Source organism: Fringilla coelebs, assembly GCF_963513975.1.
Source record: "Fringilla coelebs genome assembly, chromosome: 7".
Taxonomy (NCBI): Eukaryota; Metazoa; Chordata; class Aves; order Passeriformes; family Fringillidae; genus Fringilla; species Fringilla coelebs.
Window position 1 is genome coordinate 20,928,421 of NC_140035.1, and position 19,715 is coordinate 20,948,135.

The 19,715-nt window shown below is 38.0% G+C and overlaps 1 protein-coding gene across 2 annotated transcripts in view; it reads right to left on the minus strand.

Annotated features, from left to right (window-relative positions):
• Nucleotides 1–10,637: 10,637 nt before the first annotated feature.
• SP3 (Sp3 transcription factor) overlaps nt 10,638–19,715 on the minus strand; it is a 37,087-nt gene continuing 28,009 nt past the window's right edge. For both annotated transcript variants that reach the window (XM_084209489.1, XM_084209488.1), the window contains 2 exons: nt 14,556–14,752; nt 10,638–12,378 (listed from right to left, as the gene is read on the minus strand). In XM_084209489.1, coding sequence (XP_084065615.1) covers nt 12,062–12,378; nt 14,556–14,752 — 514 coding nt within the window. In that variant the 3' untranslated portion in view covers nt 10,638–12,061. The remainder of the gene's footprint in view (nt 12,379–14,555; nt 14,753–19,715) is intronic.

Genomic DNA, 19,715 nt, shown 5'->3' on the forward strand with positions numbered 1-19,715 from the left:
TGATCATCAGACATCCTAACAGGAGGCTAAAGTACACTTGGGCCTACAATTGAACTTTCATGTAGCTGAGAGTCCTTGTCTATCAATAAAGTAAGAATGATTGGAATAACAGTTTTTACTACAGAGAAATAAAGCAACAAAATTCATTCAAATTCTAACTTTTTAAAATTGTATACAGTGATAGATATCTACATTCTCAATCTTTAAAAATATTTTTAATTATATATTACTTGTAAGGGAATCAGAAACTGAAGAACAGCATTGTATATCCATAGGAAGTACTTCAACAGATAGATATAGAGAAAGAATAATAAAATGGATTACCCTAAAGCATGCAGAAATTGGTTCAAAAATGTTTCAAAATTTTGCAATTGAATTTTGAAGGCACATAAGGGAATTCCTATACAAACAACAAAAAAATCCTGTGGATGATGACTAATCTTCTCTACTGAGCCTATATCCAGTGGTTTTTCTCTGCCCTTGAGAAAGCTAAACAATGAGATATGAAATATAATTTGGATGTTTATTTCTAGATCAAATATAATTAACTCCTTGGTTCCTTTTGCCTTTTGTAATTTGGGGGGTTTAGATCTTGCCTCTTAAGTTTTCTAAATTCAAAGTCCATCTAAAAATTTTCACTATGATAAGAGCACCCTGTGAAAGAAGAGGCAGTAGTGTCTATCAACCCAGAACACAACTGACTTTCAAGACAGCTAAGATGGCAGTCACAAGAGGTTTGGTATATGCTTCATTTGAAGATGCTAAAATTATATGTCTGAAGAGTGAAAATTTGAGAAGTATTGATTTTAACTCTGAGTTACAAATCTCTCCAATTTATTTTTGTATTTGACACTTTAGGGAGACTTATAGGGAAAATGAAAACATGAGTTTCCTACTCAAGCTTCTTTTTATATAAAGTGGTATGCCAGTAAAATAGCCTTCAATTGCCACACCTCTAAATGACTGCCAGAGATCCAAAGCATGGGGACACAGGGCAAGACACATAACTTTATCTATTTTTTTGAGTAACTGGTAACCTTATTCTAACCTGTGTCTTTGTCAGTGATTATATCCTTCTACTATAATGTACAACTATGGCATTTAACAGAGATGCTTTAGCCAGCTCTTGCTAAGCAATGTATCAACTACCAAAAGCAAAAGGCAACTTTGCAAGTTGCTAGGAAGGGTGTTTAGAAGTATTTAAAAGACACAATCTCTAGGCTAGCTAGCGATTTTCTGAAGATGTTTTCTAATTTCTTTCTTACTCAGATAGCTTCAAATGGTGATTTGGGCAGCTGGAACCTGGGGGCATATTTGCTTCATTACATAAAATATTTTGTCAGCTGGAGCTGATTTTTTGTTAGCATACAGATGGACACAGAAAACCTTCAAAGACCTTACAAATATATTTTGTTTTAAATGTAAATACCACTCTGGTATCATTAATAGCCAAGCTAGCTTGTTTCTCTTAGCATTCTACACCTTATATGACAATAATCTCAGGGCTTTATTTTGCCTGATATAAATTTTCATTAAGCTTGCGGCGGGCTCTTTCTGTCTTTCCTGACTGATTCAGGTTTAATTGGCCTCTAAGGATAGTAAGCTGTTTGAGGGCTCTTTCAGAATCTGTGTTCCTCTGCTTCTTTGCCAAATATTTTTTATTTCATCTAGCAATTTGTTTCTATCAGCTTATTTTCTCTATTTTTGCTGCCAAAGCTGCTACATTTTTTCTCTTGTAATGTAAGCATTCCCCTCCATCAGTGGTCTTGGAAGAAAGACCATTTTTTAGAAAGCTCCACCTTTTATTTCAAAGTCCATTATGTTATGTCCCAAAAAGGTTTAGTCAGAAGACTTTTTTCTATTTGCCTCTACTCCAGTCTAAGTGAATCTTTGTAATAGATGTGTGGGCTGACCATGCCATTTAACTTTTTTCAAGCAAGGCCAAATTGAGCATGAGGAAGTTGGAACGTAATTGAATCTAAGAGACAGGATGAAAAGAATAGAAAACCAAATACCCTATTATATAAGAAATTCAAAATTATAGAGAAAATTACTTTCTTTTTCTTTCTAAATAACCACATAACATTCTTTGGGAAAGGAAACTTTTTTCCTTCTTTCTATCAGGGAAGCCTAGGATTCTTGTACGGTTTCCTTCAAACTGAACGTAGAGTTTTGGTATCCTTCTGTATTTTCCTGATTTTTCATTCTCTTCTGTGTGGATGTAAAAGCCTCCATTTCAGCAATATTTTATTTCCATAAAGAGTACTGAAGCTATTATTTGCTTGCTGTACCTTTAAAAGTGCTTTTATAGTTTCAGAAACAGTCTCATTCTGCAACAGTAATTAGCAGATCTTTAAGCTGGTAGCTCACAGTTTTTGGGCTGCCTTTGTAGCCAGTACTCCTCTGCTCCTCTATGCAGCTTTATTTATTTAACAGATTTCCAGCCATAATGTTTGTAGCAGTCAAAGCCATCTATTTTTTTGTGGGTGGGCACAACTTTCAAATTAATGGCCATTTTATACAGATGAATACTTAGAGAGCCAAGCTTGGCCTGAGATGGATTCTGATTCTTCAGAATGATACGTGGTTTTTCAGTAGAGCAAACCCCAAATTCTGAACAATGATATTCTCAAATATGGTCACATGTTCATGTCATATTCTGATGTTCAAAGGTCTTTTAAAATGGAAGGACAACTGCTCCAGAATTTGAAGTTCTGCGTTGTAACATCATAAATTTTATCAAAAGGAATCTAGCAAAATTCAATAATGCACTGTACAATTTTTTTATGTGTAAGAACTAAAAATTGCTCAGAAAGGCTAAAAAAAATCCTCTTTATACTTTCTACAACAGGGAGAGACAAAAGACAGGACTGTTGAGAGATAAAAGTTAGGGGAAATAAATAATAAGGAAGAGACAGAGAAATAAAATATTTAGAAAAAGAGATGACTGTCAGAAACAGCGTGCTTCTGATCCAAATGTGGCAGATGCTTCCATTAAAGCAGCTGTCTCAAATTAATAAACACCTTGAATGAAATTCTGCATCTCCTAAACATCCAGGGGGATAAGATTCCACCATAATCCTTGAGATCAAATGAAGTACCTGTATAGATATTTAAGACTGCCATTAGCATGCCTTCTGTAGTCCTTCTTGAAATGAAAAGAATGAGAGAGAATAGAACTAAAAAGTTTAACAGTTTCATGCAAGTATTTATGCTTACCTGGCTGAAGAGAATGAGGAAAGTTTTTACTCCTAGCTCAGGTAGTTGTTTGTCGCTTGTCTTGGACCTTTCCATTTTTCTTCCTTAGCACATACAAAACTTTCGTGTTTCAATAAACAGGGATCTAAGTTAACAAGCAATGATAAACAAAGCCTCGCATTACCTCACAATCCTCAAATGCATTTTGAAGTCTTGGGATTGTAAATTTCATATTTCATTTGCCTGCTATGCACAAGTAATCTGCACACCCTAAATGGACTATCAAAAAGTGTGCTGTCAAATAGAAACTAAATGAGAAAAGAACAGAAAACTTTTGGCCTCTGTAGCATTTTCCAGTTATGCTACTTCAAGTGTTCCTCAGATTAAGCACAGGTTAAAATATACTCAGAGAGAGCTGTCAGTTTAAATTGCAGGGATCACTAATATGTACTGAACACTGCACTTGAAAAACAAATCACATTTTGCATGCACACACCAGTCTTTAAACATTCAGATTGCAAACTGTTTATATTTGACATGCCAAGTCGGGGGGAGGGTTGGTGTTAATTTTTTAATAACTTAGATAACTATTAATTTTTTTAAAATTGTTGTAATCCTTCACAACTGCTTACATGCTCAGGTTCTGAAATCTACAATCTTCTTACAATGTTTGGTGCTCAATTTTAAAACTAGTCTGTTTCTAAAGTATGAGAAAAGTCATGAACATTGAGCGAAAATTTAGAGCCCTTACTCAAAATAATAGGAGTGTTTTACCTGACTTACATTTTGTGGTGTAACGCTGAACCGAGCTTTAATGTGGCAAACCCGGTATGACTTCTGTCATAAAACATACCAAAACGAAAAGATATAACTTGTGTTTAAGCAATAAATTATTTACAAATTTCTAAACTTAATTAGATATTTTCATAGAAGTGAGACTTTACTTGTATAGGCTTTATTACATGAAATTGCATTATACAGATAGGATAATGCAGTCTTGAATAAATTTTGAAACCTATGCAATGACTGGACAAGAGAAATTCACAAATATCTTTTTTTGCTTTTAAAGATCCCTTGAAGTGACACCAGGCCAGTTAATTCTGCCCCCCTTTTTACACATTCAGCATTCAAGAACAGGGTCCTCAGTTTGTTTTTTCACCCACTGTCTCACTCATAAGCAGGACAGAACAAAGTTTTGACCATTTCAACCGCAAGCTCTCTGCCTTCCAGAAACAGGAAACATCTGTTGCTCTTTCTTGAAGAAGCAGGAGGAACAAAGAGGCTTCTAAGAAATTTGGAGAGCTGCAGGGAAGACAAGTATTAAAGGAGGCTGAAAACGAAGGCAGTGTAGGGATTAACACTGGAAGGTGACAGCTCGCCTCCCTTACTCTGCTCCTGGAGTTTGAGCTGACCATGATTATTCCCACTCACTAGTGTTCAGTATTGTACATGTACTGAACAGGAAAACTGTAAAATCTGCCACATCCTTCAATCCTCCTGCATTTGAAATATTTTTTAGAGCTACTTCTACCTCTGAGGATTGTTAAGACTTTCAGGGAAGCTGGAAAACACCCCTCACTCCGAATCTCTGATGAGCCAATACAAAATTTGGCACATAAAAAGCTAATTAGCACGACTGAAAATGGAACTATTTTAATTCTTCAGGTAAATACTGACTGGGGAGGTCAATTTTTTTTAAGGAAATGTAAGAAAAGACCCAAAATGACATTAAGAATTCATATAGTTGAAAGGTGTGTTATTTACAGAAAAAAAAAAAAAAAACCTTGAATAGCTCCTTTGGAAGCTATTAAATAATTATGTGTTTAGGACACATTACATGTAGTAAAAACTGCTACAAATGTACATGGAAAAATTATGATTAAATCCCATTACCTCAGATGGCAGCTTTGGCACAAATATCCCCACACAGACCTCTGGATGTAAGTCAGGAACACGAGGCTGTGACACCTATGGCTGCCTCTGACACTGCCTCACATCACTGGCACAGCAGCACACTGGCCAAACACCACTAAAAACAAAAGCCACCGATGCCACACGGTTCACCCCTGCCCATGCCTGCTACCTGCTTTCCTTTTCCTTCTCAGCAGGACCTGGGCAGCCCTTGGGATGCTCCCCAAAAGCCATAATGCTACTCAAGCTGTGCTCCGTGTGCACAGGCCTGCGGCAGCCACAGAGCTGCGGGGCCGTGGGGTCTGAGGGGTCTGAGGGGCCGTGGGGTCTGAGGGGCTGTGGGGTGGAGGGGTCTGAGGGGCTGTGCGGTCTGAGGGGTCTGAGGGGTCTGAGGGGTCTGAGGGGTCTGAGGGGCTGTGAGGCCATGGGGTCTGAGGGGTCTGAGGGGTTGTGGGGTCTGAGGGGTCTGAGGGGTTGTGGGGTCTGAGGGGTCTGAGGGGTTGTGGGCTCTGAGGGGCCATGGGGTCTGAGGGGTCTGAGGGGCCATGGGGTCTGAGGGATCTGAGGGGCCTGTGGGGTCTGAGGTACTGTGGGGCCATGGGATCTGAGGGGCTGTGAGGCCATGGGGTCTGAGGGGTCTGAGGGGCTGTAGGGCCATGGGATCTGAGGGGTCTGAGGGGCTGTGAGGCCATGGGGTCTGAGGGGCTGTGGGGCCATGGGGTTGGAGGGGCTGTGGGCCCCACGCCCACCACCAGCGTCCTGTGGGGCCTGGAGCGTCCCAGGGTGTCTGCCAGGGCCCTCACCACAGCAGGGGAAACAAGGCCTGTGGGGCTGGGTAACCAAGAAGTGACCTTTTCCTCAGACAATAAATAAAACCAACATGCAAAAGAGCCACAGAAGTGAGGACGCAAACAAGCCTGAGCTGCCACAGGCCAAATCCATTCTCCTGTACTTAGTTCCTAAGATAGACACGATATCCTTGTACCTCAAATGAAAGGATTCAGCCAAAATGTGGCTCAAGCACCACAGTTCAAGCTTCACCACATATCTGGTTATCTCCATCATAAATCACCTACAGTAGTGCACATTTCCAGGTACAAGTTTCATTAGTCCTCAAGAAATAGTGCATACTCTGGCAGATCTCAGTTTAATATGTGGGCTTCTGCTGGGATTATGGTATCTATGACCTAGCAGGAAAATTACAAGACAGAGAAGTGCACAGGTGAGCAAACACCCAAAAGGCAGTAAGGACTGCTATGAAAGCATCATGAATGTCAAAAAGCTTTATGCAGCTCTCAATTGATTTTTTTTTGAGTCCCCTTTCCTTGCTTTATTGCATCTGGTCTGACTCATCAACAGCCCCCCCAGATGGCTGCAGTCACACTTGTCTGAAACCCATACTCCAGAAGGTTTCACTGGAACATCAGGGATTAGGATTCATAGACTATATTAACTCTTACTATTGTGTGTCTCCACAGCATTCTACAACCCTACTCCAAGTCACTTATCCAACCCATCTGTTCCTACCTTTTTCCCACCATCCTCACTTGGTCCTCATGTTCATAAGTTCCCACCAGCCCACAAGAGCACTCTTTCCTTACCTGATTGTTCAGTGTCTGGTAGAAGCTGTTTTTTTACCAAGTCACATACCTCAGGTCTTCTCATGCTGCTCCCCCATGCAGCTCTTGAAAAGTGCAGCAGAGTGCTGCCATATACAGCCTTGTGTCTGTCTGTTTCAACCACACTTGAACATTACATGTTTCTTTATGCAAGGCTATAGCTGAAGTCCCAACAGGGAGCCAATGTTTACATACTAAGAGATACAGCTGTGCCAGATTAGCTTGTGCTCAACACCTCAGAAATAGGCAGAGTACAATCAGAAATAGCAGGAGCTCAGGAAAGTAGAAGGTCCCAGTGCAGGTTGCAGCCAAGCTAACAATATAAGACATGGCTACTATCCTTTCAGAGCCATCATTTTCACCACTAAACCCTCCAGCAGTACCATTTGTAGTACTAGAATCACAGTCTAGTACCTTATTCTAGAGTGAAGAATGGCTGACAGAATTTAAGTCTCCAAAACCACAACGGCAGAAGCAGATCTTTTTTGTATTCTACTACTTTCTTGAGGTACTGGTAATGATTGAAGCAATGGCCTAGACAGAGGACAGAAATCAAAAATCAATTTAAGCAGTAAACGTAGAACAGTCCCACCTAACATCATCATACCCTCCACCACAGGGTATTGACATGAACAGAATCCCATTCATTTTCCCTGCAAATCTGATGTCTTTTCTTCTGTTACATTCTCTGGTGTTTGTCTATCAAATCAAAACCAGTCCTGATGGAAGAAAAACATCCAGTTAGGAAGTATCTGTGATAAAGTAGCCATTTGTGGTGTTTGTGCATAAATGATGAATAAAATTCTGTGAGTCCTTCACATAGAGGAGTAGGTTCCAAAGAAACATAGAACTTAAGAATTTGCGTAGGTGGGTTACCCAGTATATGTGAAAGTCAGGGATTCCTTTAGATAATGTAAAATTTCAGTGATACTTTGTCCATGCCTGGTACCCAACTCAACCATCTCTCTGATGGTTCTTTTCTTGTCAGGGGCCACAAGACTCTTACCTGAAAGACCTTTACAGGGAAAGGTGTGTTGGATTACGTGATACCACTTATCAACTAAGTTTTGATGTTTGAAAATTATTTGCTATGGTGATCTGTCATCCTATAATCCTTGTAAAGGTATTGTTCTTCAACAAATTTTTTGAAAAATGCAGCTATGTTGCAAGGTATATACAGAAATAAATTTTGTTATGTCTGTAGGCAGGCCAGGAGTATGGTCAGGATTTGAACTTTTGGAGGCCGTTAGAAAAGCGGTGTTCAAGCAACAAATAGTTCTAAATCTTGCTTTGGAACCTTTTCCTGGTGGTGTCCATCTCATGTTGAGCTCAAAATCTGTGTAACTGAGTCTTCTGACAGAAGAGAAGGCATAGCTGGGGAAGGAAGGTTATTTCCTTGCAGTTAATTTCCATAGCATTTGCTGCCAGCTCCGCAATAATAAGGCTTGAGAAGGGTACCAACTTGTCCAAATAGAGGCTTGTACAGTGTCAAGATGCCAAAGTGAGCTCTGGAATTACAGACACACAGTTTTGAGTCAGAAATGGCTTTCTTTTTCCTTAGTTCCAAGACAAAAGAAGGAATTATATGTAAAATGGCTTGTAAAAAATGCTTCCTTTTGATACAATCTTTTAGAAACTAGAGCATGGAACAACCTGATGCCAACCACTAGTACTCCTGTTGTGGAAAATGGCTACTAGTCCTGTCTAGTTAAGTCAGCCATGTCATCTTCTGCCCTTTTTTACAGTACATGCTCTACACACCCGGTGTTAATGGTAGTGGTAAAAATCTGGAGGAAAGACAGCCAGCTGTTCATTAGTGCTTCACTTCAAGAAGCCAAGAACCACTCTTGACAGGTGACTATTAGCTCCATTCTTTCATTCCTCAACACCCAGAACAACTTTGAGAGAATATATCAGAGCTTTCCTGAAGCCATTGGCAATGCTTACCTTCCTGATTCCAGCTGCCTAAAATGCCTAAAACTGAGGCCTGATATTTCTTTTTCAGACAAGCCCAAAAAAGTGCTCTGCAGAGTCCCTTGCCAGAAGAAAATCTTCATAATCAGACCAGAAATCTGGCTCCTCACAAGCCTTTCAGTGATGATGATATTGTCCTTAGTCATACTGCTCCTTGACCTGGTAATTAACAATGATTAAAAGCTCTTGTTTTCTACAAGAATTAGTGTTATTTGCAACTTGCAAGGATCAAACCATTAGTTCATTCAGGAATGAACATAATACTGAGATTATAGCAAGCGCATGTACAGGCCTTGTACTTACTGAAAGTTGAACCACTGAAACTGGTAACACAGGATGCTCTCAAACTCATGCTCTCTTGCAGACCCAGTTTTAAGGTCTTCTTATTTAGTGATTACAGAAGACTGTAAGAGATAAAAACTGACCAAGGATCTAAAGGGTACCATACCAAGAAGACATGAAAATAAGTATGTAAAATATAAGACTGCACCAGTAAGAAGCAAGAAGCACATCAAGCAACCATTGTCAGGAACCCACAAAGAACTGGAAAGCATTCTAAAAAATGCACACTTTTGTCTTGGCATCACATGAATGCCTAGAGGACCAGAAAAAAGGCGATGAGGTAGCAACCATCCTAGATACACCAAAGATCTTGGCCTTATGAATCTTGGCCCTGGAGGTGAGCAGGGAGCTTTCAGAAAATACTACCCCACAACACAAACACTATGGCTGTGAACCATTAGGCCCTTTACCTGCAGGCTTTCCATGAGATTTCCAGAGTTAGTTTCTTCCAAAACATCTACCTTCTGAAGCTTAACATCATATCTTTTTATAAAATGTGCTACCTAAACACTAATTAAAGTAACCACTTGATGTAGTGAACATAAAAGCTCTGAGAAATAAAGCAATCTCATCTTCAGCAATGAGACACCAAAACAGCTTCATCCACAGATGAACATCGTGAAAGTGTCATTCCATAAAACTTGTGAAAAGCAGTCTGAATAAGGAAATAGCCCTCTTCCCTCCCACATAAAATAATGCATTAATACAGCTACTTATGGCAAAGAGATGAGAAACAGAACCCAGGTATTAGAAACATACTAATATGCTCTGTACACTACAACAGCTTTTGAAAACCAAGCCCATCCACCTGCCTAAAGGAAGGAGATTCAGAGCATGTTAATATATTGACAACATCCATGGAACACTGCAAGTCTAAGCAGAACTGTCTTCCTTCAAGCTGCTGCTCTCATCCCAACCAATTTCATCCTTTCATTTTATTAAACAGACAATTAAACTGATGTTGAATTAACTCCCTTTTCTCTGTACCTGTCAATTCCTGTTGCTCTTGAATCTCTAAAAGATTTGCATTCATTTTTTTTCCACCTAACTGCAAATTCAGAAAATCTTTCCTACGAGACTTCCAGTTCTCATTTTTCTAGGCTGGAACTGTGCCTGGTTTATCCTAAATTATCCTGGTCTGTCCTCTGTCATTTGATACTCCAAAACATTAGACCTCACAAATAAAAGCTTTTCACTCTCATTAGAGCACTATATACAACCATTACTCTCTTTAGTCTCACAGTTCTCACTTGGTCACAGCTCCTTATTAATACTCCATGTACTGTGCATGTGTCAGAGGACTTAAACACAGCCTATGGGATGGGGCCTACATATTCTTCATGCCCTGCTCAACATGAGAGCAAAACATCCCCACAACACCAACACAGCAAATTCGTGTCCATGCACATACAGATGGGGGTTTGTGAGTGAGGAGGTGGAAAACAGGGAAAGAAAACACATTTCTGCTTCCCACCACCTACTGCAAAATAATACAATATCCTAGGTTATCAAGGCACATTATGAAATTACACCTTGTTAGTTAACAAGAAGCACAGTAAACTCAAGTCAAAAGAAAAAAAAATAGTGTTTTATTAACTACCACACTGTTATAATACACTTTAAACGTACAATAAGGTAGCCTTTAAATTTGAGGTGGTTTTAAGAATAACAAATGAACAGATTTCCAAATGTTTGTAAATAGGTGAACTGCAGTAATTATTGTTGTACATTTTTTGAAAATGGTATAGCACTTACAGACTGGCTATATAACTTCATTTTGTACATTTTCTATAATTGAAAATATAAACAGTAATTAAAAAATAAAAAGAAAATTCAGCATAATAAAAAACATATATGTTTATCAGTTAAATGTACTGGATACATACAATTTTTAAGGGAAGAAGCAAAAAAGGAAAGATGGCTGATATTTAAATGCAGATTGACTAACCAAAAACTAAACAACAAACAAACAAAAACCTCATAACCCCCCTAGTTCACTATGACTATATCCATATGTTTGGGAGTACTGTCAATATGAAAGTGATTTTTCTTTTGTATTTGCATATGTTATATTTTACTGGTAATTTACATGATGGCTTTTAAGGCCCTGGCATACAGATGTTTTTTTTGGAAAAAGATTTGATAAAAATCACTGCTGAGACGCAATACACCTTATTTTTGGTCCTCCAATGTTCAAAAGAAGGGATATACTTCACTATAACATCTGCCTTACCACCCAAATGCTTCAACCTATACATATTTATTTTTCTTAACATTTTAAGCTTTTTAAACATTGGTTATATTGCCCACCTTGGTTATTGAAAGAATATTAACAAGACATCATTTTGGCAAATTAAATCTTAAACATGGCTTTTCAATAGGATTTAAAAGGTGACTATCCCTAGAGTTCCATGTTAAAATGTAGTTTGCAAAATCTTACAAGAGTAATGCTTAAAATATTGTACATAGTTAACCTAATTAAAATAATTAGCTTCAAAATGACAAGTTGATGAGCTAAGTAAAGCCTACACTATGTAACATTTGCTTGGAAACTTGATTTGTCAGTTATGCATAATAAAAATTCCAGTCATCAAGAAAATTACAAAATTTCTTTTATCATAATGTGATTTCTTTTCACCCATCAACTTCTTTTATCTTACAATAGATAAATACCAACATGTTCTCATTTTTTTTACACTAAACCACACAGGATTGATGCATTTGGTTAGACTACCATTTCCATCGTTAAATTCTTTTTTTTTTTTTTTTAATATAACTTGGTAAAATTTCTTCTCTTCTAGATTCCAAAAGTACCTACAAAACCCATGCAATTTTACCATTTTAATATACTATGGAATATCATACAAAGTAAGGCATTTCAGTGTCATGTATAACCAAGTTACTGTCAATCCAAAAATTTTTGCACATCAATAAAAAGATATCTAAGAACTTAGGAACAATATTCTTCTCACTACTGTATAAAAATAACCACAATTAATAGGTATCTTGTGTAATATTTACTCCATTGTCTCGTTTCCCGAAACTGTGACAAGCTGTAAAGGTATTTCAGTGTTGGTAAGAATATCCTGATTGCTGGTGCCAGATGTATTAACAGTTCCTATTCCTGAAACAGAACCTTGTTGAATATTTGCAAGGATAAGTGTTGTTCCTCCTGCAGTAATCAAAGTATCATCAGATGTTGCTTCTACTGATGCCAGCACTGTACTGCTAGAGTGAATACCTTTTTTATTCTGATGTGTTTTAATGTGTTTGGCAAGATGGTCACTTCTCATAAAGCGTTTTGAACATTCTGGACAGACAAATTTCTTCTCACCTGTAATAGAAAGAAAAAAAGTATTCAAGAACACTAAAAATTAAACTTAATGCTTTTTAGAGTCAGAGTTCTAACAAGAATTATAATAAAGAAGAAAGCAATCAAACATGCTAAACTTGTGTGTTACATTTCTTGACACCCATACAAATGCCATGCAATTTATATAAGAACTGATTTAATTTTCTGTGTGTCACCGAGTTTGGGGAGATCTTTCAGGCATGCTAGAGAATATAGCCATCTCATATCCTCAGGCTGCTAAGTTTCACTGCAATTATTACCAATAAATAACTTCTAGGAGGAGAACAAAACCTACCAAATGATGGACAGAGAAGACTGTATGACCTATAGCAGAATCACACTTGAGACTGACACTCAAGATCATAGGGTAATTCAGGTTTGAAAGGACCTCTGAATGTCTGTGTTCAGATCTCTTTCTAAGCGGTCACCTATGAGATCAGATCTGACTGCTAAGGAATTTATCCACTTTTCTTGAGAACCTTTTAGGATGGAGACTGTAGGAATTCTATAGGTATCCTCTTCCAGTATCTGGCTATTCCCACAATTAAAAAGCTTTTATTTATAGCTGTTCTGAACCCTTCTTATTTGAACATACATCTGCTGTCTATTATCCTTCAACCAATACACCATCATCAGGGAAAGCAACTGCCTTCTTAAGGATGGCCTTTGCAGGGAGCTAGAGAATTACTAAGTTCTCCCCTGCCATTACTGTTCTCTTTGTGCATCTGAATCCTACAGTCTTTCCTCATAAGGCAAATGTTCAGCTTCCTGATCATCTTGGTCACTCATTAGTGAACTCAACCCTGCCATCAATGTCTTTCTTATACTGGATGCTGAAAACCAGATACCATATTCTAGATGTAGTCTCACCAGAAGAAGGCAATAATCCCTGTGATCAGGGTTCTTGCTTCTGTTAATACAGCTCTGATTGCTGCTGATCTTTGACCATGTTCCACTTGTCTATCAAGACTCCTGGGTACTTTTCAGAAGAGCTGTTTCCAACCTCTCCATGCTTAGCCTGTGTTATACTAAGTGTTAATTCCATCCCAGGTGCAGTACTTTGTGACTATTCTTGCTGAATTTACGAGGATTCCTGTTAACCCATTCCTTCAGCCTCCATCCCTCTGAATAATCTTGCCATCAACTGCATTGACTGGTCACCCCAGTTTGGGGCCATCAACAAACCTAACAAGGTTAACAGAAGAATTCTGTTAATTCCTCCAGGTCAATGATAAACATCATGTAAGAGGTCAAAGGATAAATCCCTGCAGTTCTCTACTTTTTACTGGCAGGCAGGTATACTAGGAGCTATTAACCACACCCTCTGAACTGGATCATTCAACTCGCCTTTCTTCCAAAACCATCAGCCTGTTCATCCAGACAAACTGTAACGTCTCAGCTTGGATTTAGCATCCAAAATGTCTACACAAAAGCACACCATTAAGAACAACATGGAATGTTTTTCACAGACATCCAAAGACATTTTTCTAAGCAACATAAGTGCTGATAAACACAAAAATTATTTATCTACAGTTTTTCCAATACTATGATTTTAAAAGGTAAACATCCTGCTGAATGCAAATATGAATTTAGTTTGTAAGAAAACAGATAAAACAGACAACAGATTTTAAACTAACTGCTCCTTGATAAGGTGGCATATGTACATTAATTTCTTTTCTTTGTATTAGACAGAAGGAGAAATGTGAACCTGAAGTTCCCAACAGGTGTTCTAACCATTAAACTAAAAGGCGTAGAATGATGCATCATCACATGCTCTTTTTTTTGATTTTAGGGGTGATATCTAATCACCACGCCACCTATTCCTCTTTTGTTCTTACAGAAGTTTTAAGATAGGAAAAGAGTTATAATCTGGTTCAAACAAATGAAATGCACTGCTGAGCCTGAATCAAAGTATTCTGATTAAGCTATGTTAAACATTAGCTTAAATGTCAGTTCTGAATCAAGAGGTGTGTGTTTTATCTCCTCAGACCTACCAAAGATTCCAAAGTGTATAAATAAGATTTAGCTGATTTTAGAAAAATAACACTGCCTTAAAATCAATCCAATTCAAAGACCTGTTCTCCTCTTAAAAGTTATTTACCCAAGCTCAGTCCCTAGCACTCCTTTAGTTAAATACACCAGAATCAAAGACTGGAAACCTGTGTGCGTTCTTCGGTGTCGCTGGAGCTCATCGCTGCGAGTGAACCTTTTGCCACAGAACATCCAATTACAAACAAATGGACGCTCTCCAGAATGCCAGCGGAGATGAGCTCTCAAATGTGAGGTCTTCCCATATACTTTGCCACATCCTGGTATGTGACAAATGTGTTGCTTCTTTTTTCCCAAGTTGGAGCCTCTGTTTAAAAAAGAAAAAAAAAAAGAGAGAGAGAGAGAGAAGTTATTAATTCTAATAATCCTCCAAAATACTCGTCATATACATACATGGGGCTGTATATACCACAACAGATCTGCAAACCAACCCAAGAAACTTCATGTTCTCGTTTCCAATACAACTGGATTCCAGAACACTCCCAAAAGGAGCTGGAAATAAATTCTATAATGCTATCCCAGCTCCACAGAAAATGATAAATTCAGCTGTGCGTGAAACGTATGTGATAGAAGCATAATATTTAAGAAGCATACATGTATATGAAGTTGGAAATACAGTTATTACAGCAGTTTGTACCACTTTGATGCTAAAGTGTCCCTATTTTACATTTCTCAGAGTTTCAGGCTTTTACCATATCAAAGATAGTTTTGGCAAAGAAAAACACAAAGTAGTGCAACTGCCAAAATGGACACTGGAGATTTTGGCAACTGAGTAGAGAACAGATGGGACTTTTGGCATCTTGGGGAAACCTGAGAATCAGTTTGGGATTTGAAGGCAAGCAGACTAACCTGAATGCTTTCACTAAAAGAGGTGGAAGCTGATCTTGCTGACATTTAAATGAATTCCTTGGTTTTTCAGTTAAAAAAAAAGAAATCCATCAGAATGAACACAGAATTCACAGATTATATAATCCAGACTAAGCTTGATGCTTATTTTAGGATGCTGTCTCAGTGAAATGGCAGGTGATCAGGGGAAGCACCTGATACAACAGCCTAATTTAATTTTTTTTTTAATCAAATCACAAGCTATAGACCCAGAGAAAGAGATCAGTTTGGCCAGTGCAGGGCATCACAATTGATTTTAGCCAATTTAAGCGTTTGCTACTGCTGAAAGGGGCACTTGAGGGACTAAGTCTGGCTGACAACACAGCTATATGAATGGTAAATGCTGGTACAAGGGTGGAGATTTGAAAATGCAGCCAGGCCTCATGCCACCTTATTCATCAGCAACGTTAACTTAAAACACTTTAAGTGGATTCTGAAATCACAGTCTTGGGTGCTCCATCCTCCATGACTGATTATACAATTTTCAGCTTCCTCCCCATGGCAATTTTTTTCTTTAAACTGGGTGCTTTAGCTTCTAGTTTACATCTAACAAAGGTTCATGAGAAAGTGTGTACATGCTTCAAGGAGCTAGCAATTGCCACAAGCATTTCTGAACACGCACAAAAATGAACGCACTCTAAAACCTAAGTGTCTAAAGGGGATTCCAACCTAATCACATATGTACCCAAAACATTACAGTCAAGAAAAGTAAGGAGATAAAATCCCATTAAGTCCTTGGAAATGTTTCTATGAATTCTCAATATAGAGCAATCTTCATAGTGTTTCATTAGTCATTTTGTCTCAGAAGATAAAAATATCACCTGTACCTACTAATTATTTGTCATGACAAATACAACTGATTTCAGAACTAATTCAAGGGAAGCAGAAGCAGAGTCCAGAAGGCTTTTGATCCTGTTGCAGCAGGAGAATCATCTAAGGACTTTATCCTCACATCTTCTCCAAACAAACTCTAGTGTCTTCCCTTCCACAGTAATTAGTACAAATATTTTGTAACTTGGCATGATATAGTATACAAATTGGATGAAATCACACTGAAATTCCCTCAGAATAATGTTAATATTCCTATGTCAATCATTTGAAATGGCTTCATTGTACCTCTAGTCTAGACTGAAGGAAACCAAGGTTCAACTCATGGTGATTACTGCGCATAGGTGATACAGAACGTGCAATTCTAAACACCTCACCTAACTGCTGACAGAATTCCTTAGCACGTTTCCAAGTTCCAAGTGAGGGGGAAGTTAAGGATCCACAGGATGAAACTCACAAGACTACTGTGAATTAGCAACTAAGTGTATTTATTCTATACAACTTCATATGGGCATCTCCATGTTTGCTTCATGGGTGCTGTAACAAACAGGATAAAGCCAAATTCAATCTGGACACTTTGCAGCTGTGACAGTCTGGCACTATGCCCTAACACATGATGCTAACAGGCCTTTCTTGCTGCACTGGCCAATAGCCATCATCACTGAATAGATGTATATGACTCCAGCCTACTCCTTGAGTGGAGTCTAAAAATATTAATATTAAAGTATTTCCATAGTACATTTTAGCTTTACAAAGATTGGATATGACATTTCTCAATAACCAGGCAGACTGCCAGAGTTTCAGCAGGAAACACCTTCATCCACTGAGAAACTGGACTTTATATTCAGAGTATTTCCAGCAATAACAATAAGTATTTCAAGGCTAAAATACACACTTATTAATTATTTGAAGAATGTGGGTTTTAGAGCTACATACCTGCAGGGTACTCAGAAGCACAGCTCCTCTATATTATATCTCAATGTAATTCCAGATGTAATTGTTAGGATGGTGAAATCTCTAGGTGTAACTGAGAGAAGACTAAACTTTCTACTTAGGCTTCTAGTTAAGGTGTCTGAAGTTAATACATTCTATTTGGAAACAGAGTCATCCTTTGAGGCATGTGTCTCTCTGTCCACTTGCTTATTCCCCATTTATTATATAAGCATGGGGCTAAAAGGTGCTAATTTACAAATCTAATACATCATCTTCTTCCTTTCTTACTTTCCCTCCCACCAAGTAAGGTAAAGATAATAGTGGCTTCCCACTTCACAAAACTGGTACAAATCTGAAGACTGCAATGTAGTTCAATTCCAAAAGCCAACAACAAAAACCAGAAAGAACTTCTCAACTCGCCTCTGAATCCAGAAAACAGAAAATGCAGCAAGAAATACCAAAACAAACACTATATGATAAATGAATTTATGATGAAGTCTGCATATGTGAAGCCATTTTCCTCTTCCTTCTCCATTGAGAGCATAACAGCAATAGCATTAATTGAATGAAACATTATTCAGCTTTTTCACACTGATTTAAAGTACTGTTCTTGTTTTAGTAGTTACATGTTATTTCTGTACTACATTAAATACAAAATTATTCATTTCTCCAGGGCTTTTTTCCCTCATCATAAGTACTGACAACACTCAGTCTCTAAGCAGCTCACAAACAAGGCTTTATCATCTCGACATTTTGGTATGGTGAACCTCAACTAGTACAATCACTTTGTACCTCCAGCTATGAGGCGGAAAGAGATTAAGGCCAAAATTGTCAAACATCCACCAGCTTGAGGTGTCAAGGTTAATGTAGTAGAAGCTATTTTCTCAGAGTACTCTAGATGTTCATAGTCTGCTCAATCAAGTTCTTCAAAGGAACGAATTCAGTACTTCTGGAGGGGAAAAGGTGGGGTATATAGATCTATACCTCCAAAATTTCAGAGCCCTGTTGCTGCAGTCCTGTGTCTTGTTCCCTAAACACCTCCCAATTGCTGCAATAAGTGAAGCAGGTGACAATCATTACACAGCCCTGATTCACTCCCTCTGTATCAGCCATCCCATCCATCAAATGGCACTGATGCCATATGAAAAAAATAGTATACATACAGTCAAGTAAATAGAAACCAATTGATAATGTATATGCACAAGGAATTAAGTTAAAGTTGCCCAGGATATCTTAACTAAGCATTTGCCAAATTTCAATTTTGCAACTTTAGCATCACTTTAAGAATTATGAATGCTATCTGGAAGAGTTCAGAAAAGCAAATATTTTACCATCTGAAATTCTGCAAATCATTAGCAGAGTTGAAAGATTAATCAAAACTCAGAATTCCAGTACTAGGGATAAACAGGTAACTCTAGCAGCTACAGAATATTAACACTCAAATATTCTTTCAAGTAGGCTTATTCCTTTCTCCTAAACTCTAAAGGAACTTGGCATTCTGGTGGGAAAGTTGCTCTAGCAACTGTAAGCACTTTCACTCTTTTCTATTTCCCCACCATTGTCTCCTTCACTATCCTGTTTCTCTTCCAGTTCTAATTCTTCTCACATCCTGACTTCTTGTCCTACTTTTCCTAGTTACTTTGTATGTTTGATGTGTCCAGCCCTTCCTTTAAGGGAAATTTCAGATTCTCATCTTTCTTAACTCTGTCCTAGCTCTTATCTCAATTCTTTCCCAAAAATTGCATATCTGAGTTTTCAGTCAGACTACACCCTTCTCCAGACTTCCCAAACCATCTCTCTAAAAGATTCTCTCACAGCCTGAAACTTACAAATTTCATTTTATATCAACTCCACTCAGAAGGAAGAGGATTTTACAGTAAAGATTTATAAATTAAACTACTGTAGTTTGGAATAGCGCACAAGGAAGATTAAACACATGGAATCTCTGTTTCCTAAAAGCACATGCAGAGCAAATCCCATTTTCAGTTTTCTCCTGAAATGAAGCAAATCTCAAGCCAGGGTACACTTTGGGCAGATTTTCATAGCAGACCTAGAGTTCACCCAGAACTTAGAAATGTCTGTGCCATGTTGCACAGACACACATGGAAATTTAACAAGAGGAATCTGATGGACAAAGATGCTGCATAACCTGCAGATATTATCCACCACCTTTGCTGGTGATGTAAATGCATCTGTCTTTTTCTCTTCAACACCCTTAATACTTACTCAGCATGGCTGCCTGAGATATTACTTCCCTGTGCTTGCAAGGCAGGTATCTAGAATATGCAAGAGACTTGACAAGAGAAATGACTCAGCCAGTGCTATTAGAACTCTTAGTGCCACTGGACCCTGACAGATTCTTTAAAGACATGTTAGTGATTTACACTATAGTTCCCAAATAAATAAAAGATCTCCATTTCAGTAAAGAAACTCTTATCAAAATGGACAAATTTTAGTGGAAAGAAGGCCCTGCACAATTCTCTCAAGCACAAACACAACTAAATATTTTTCACTTATAAAAGGCAGCTTATTACCCTTCCCCTTTCATATCCATAATCAAGGCATTCAAAATTAAGTGTTTGGAAGTAGAATAAAATATTCAGAACAAAAAAAAAAAAAAAAAA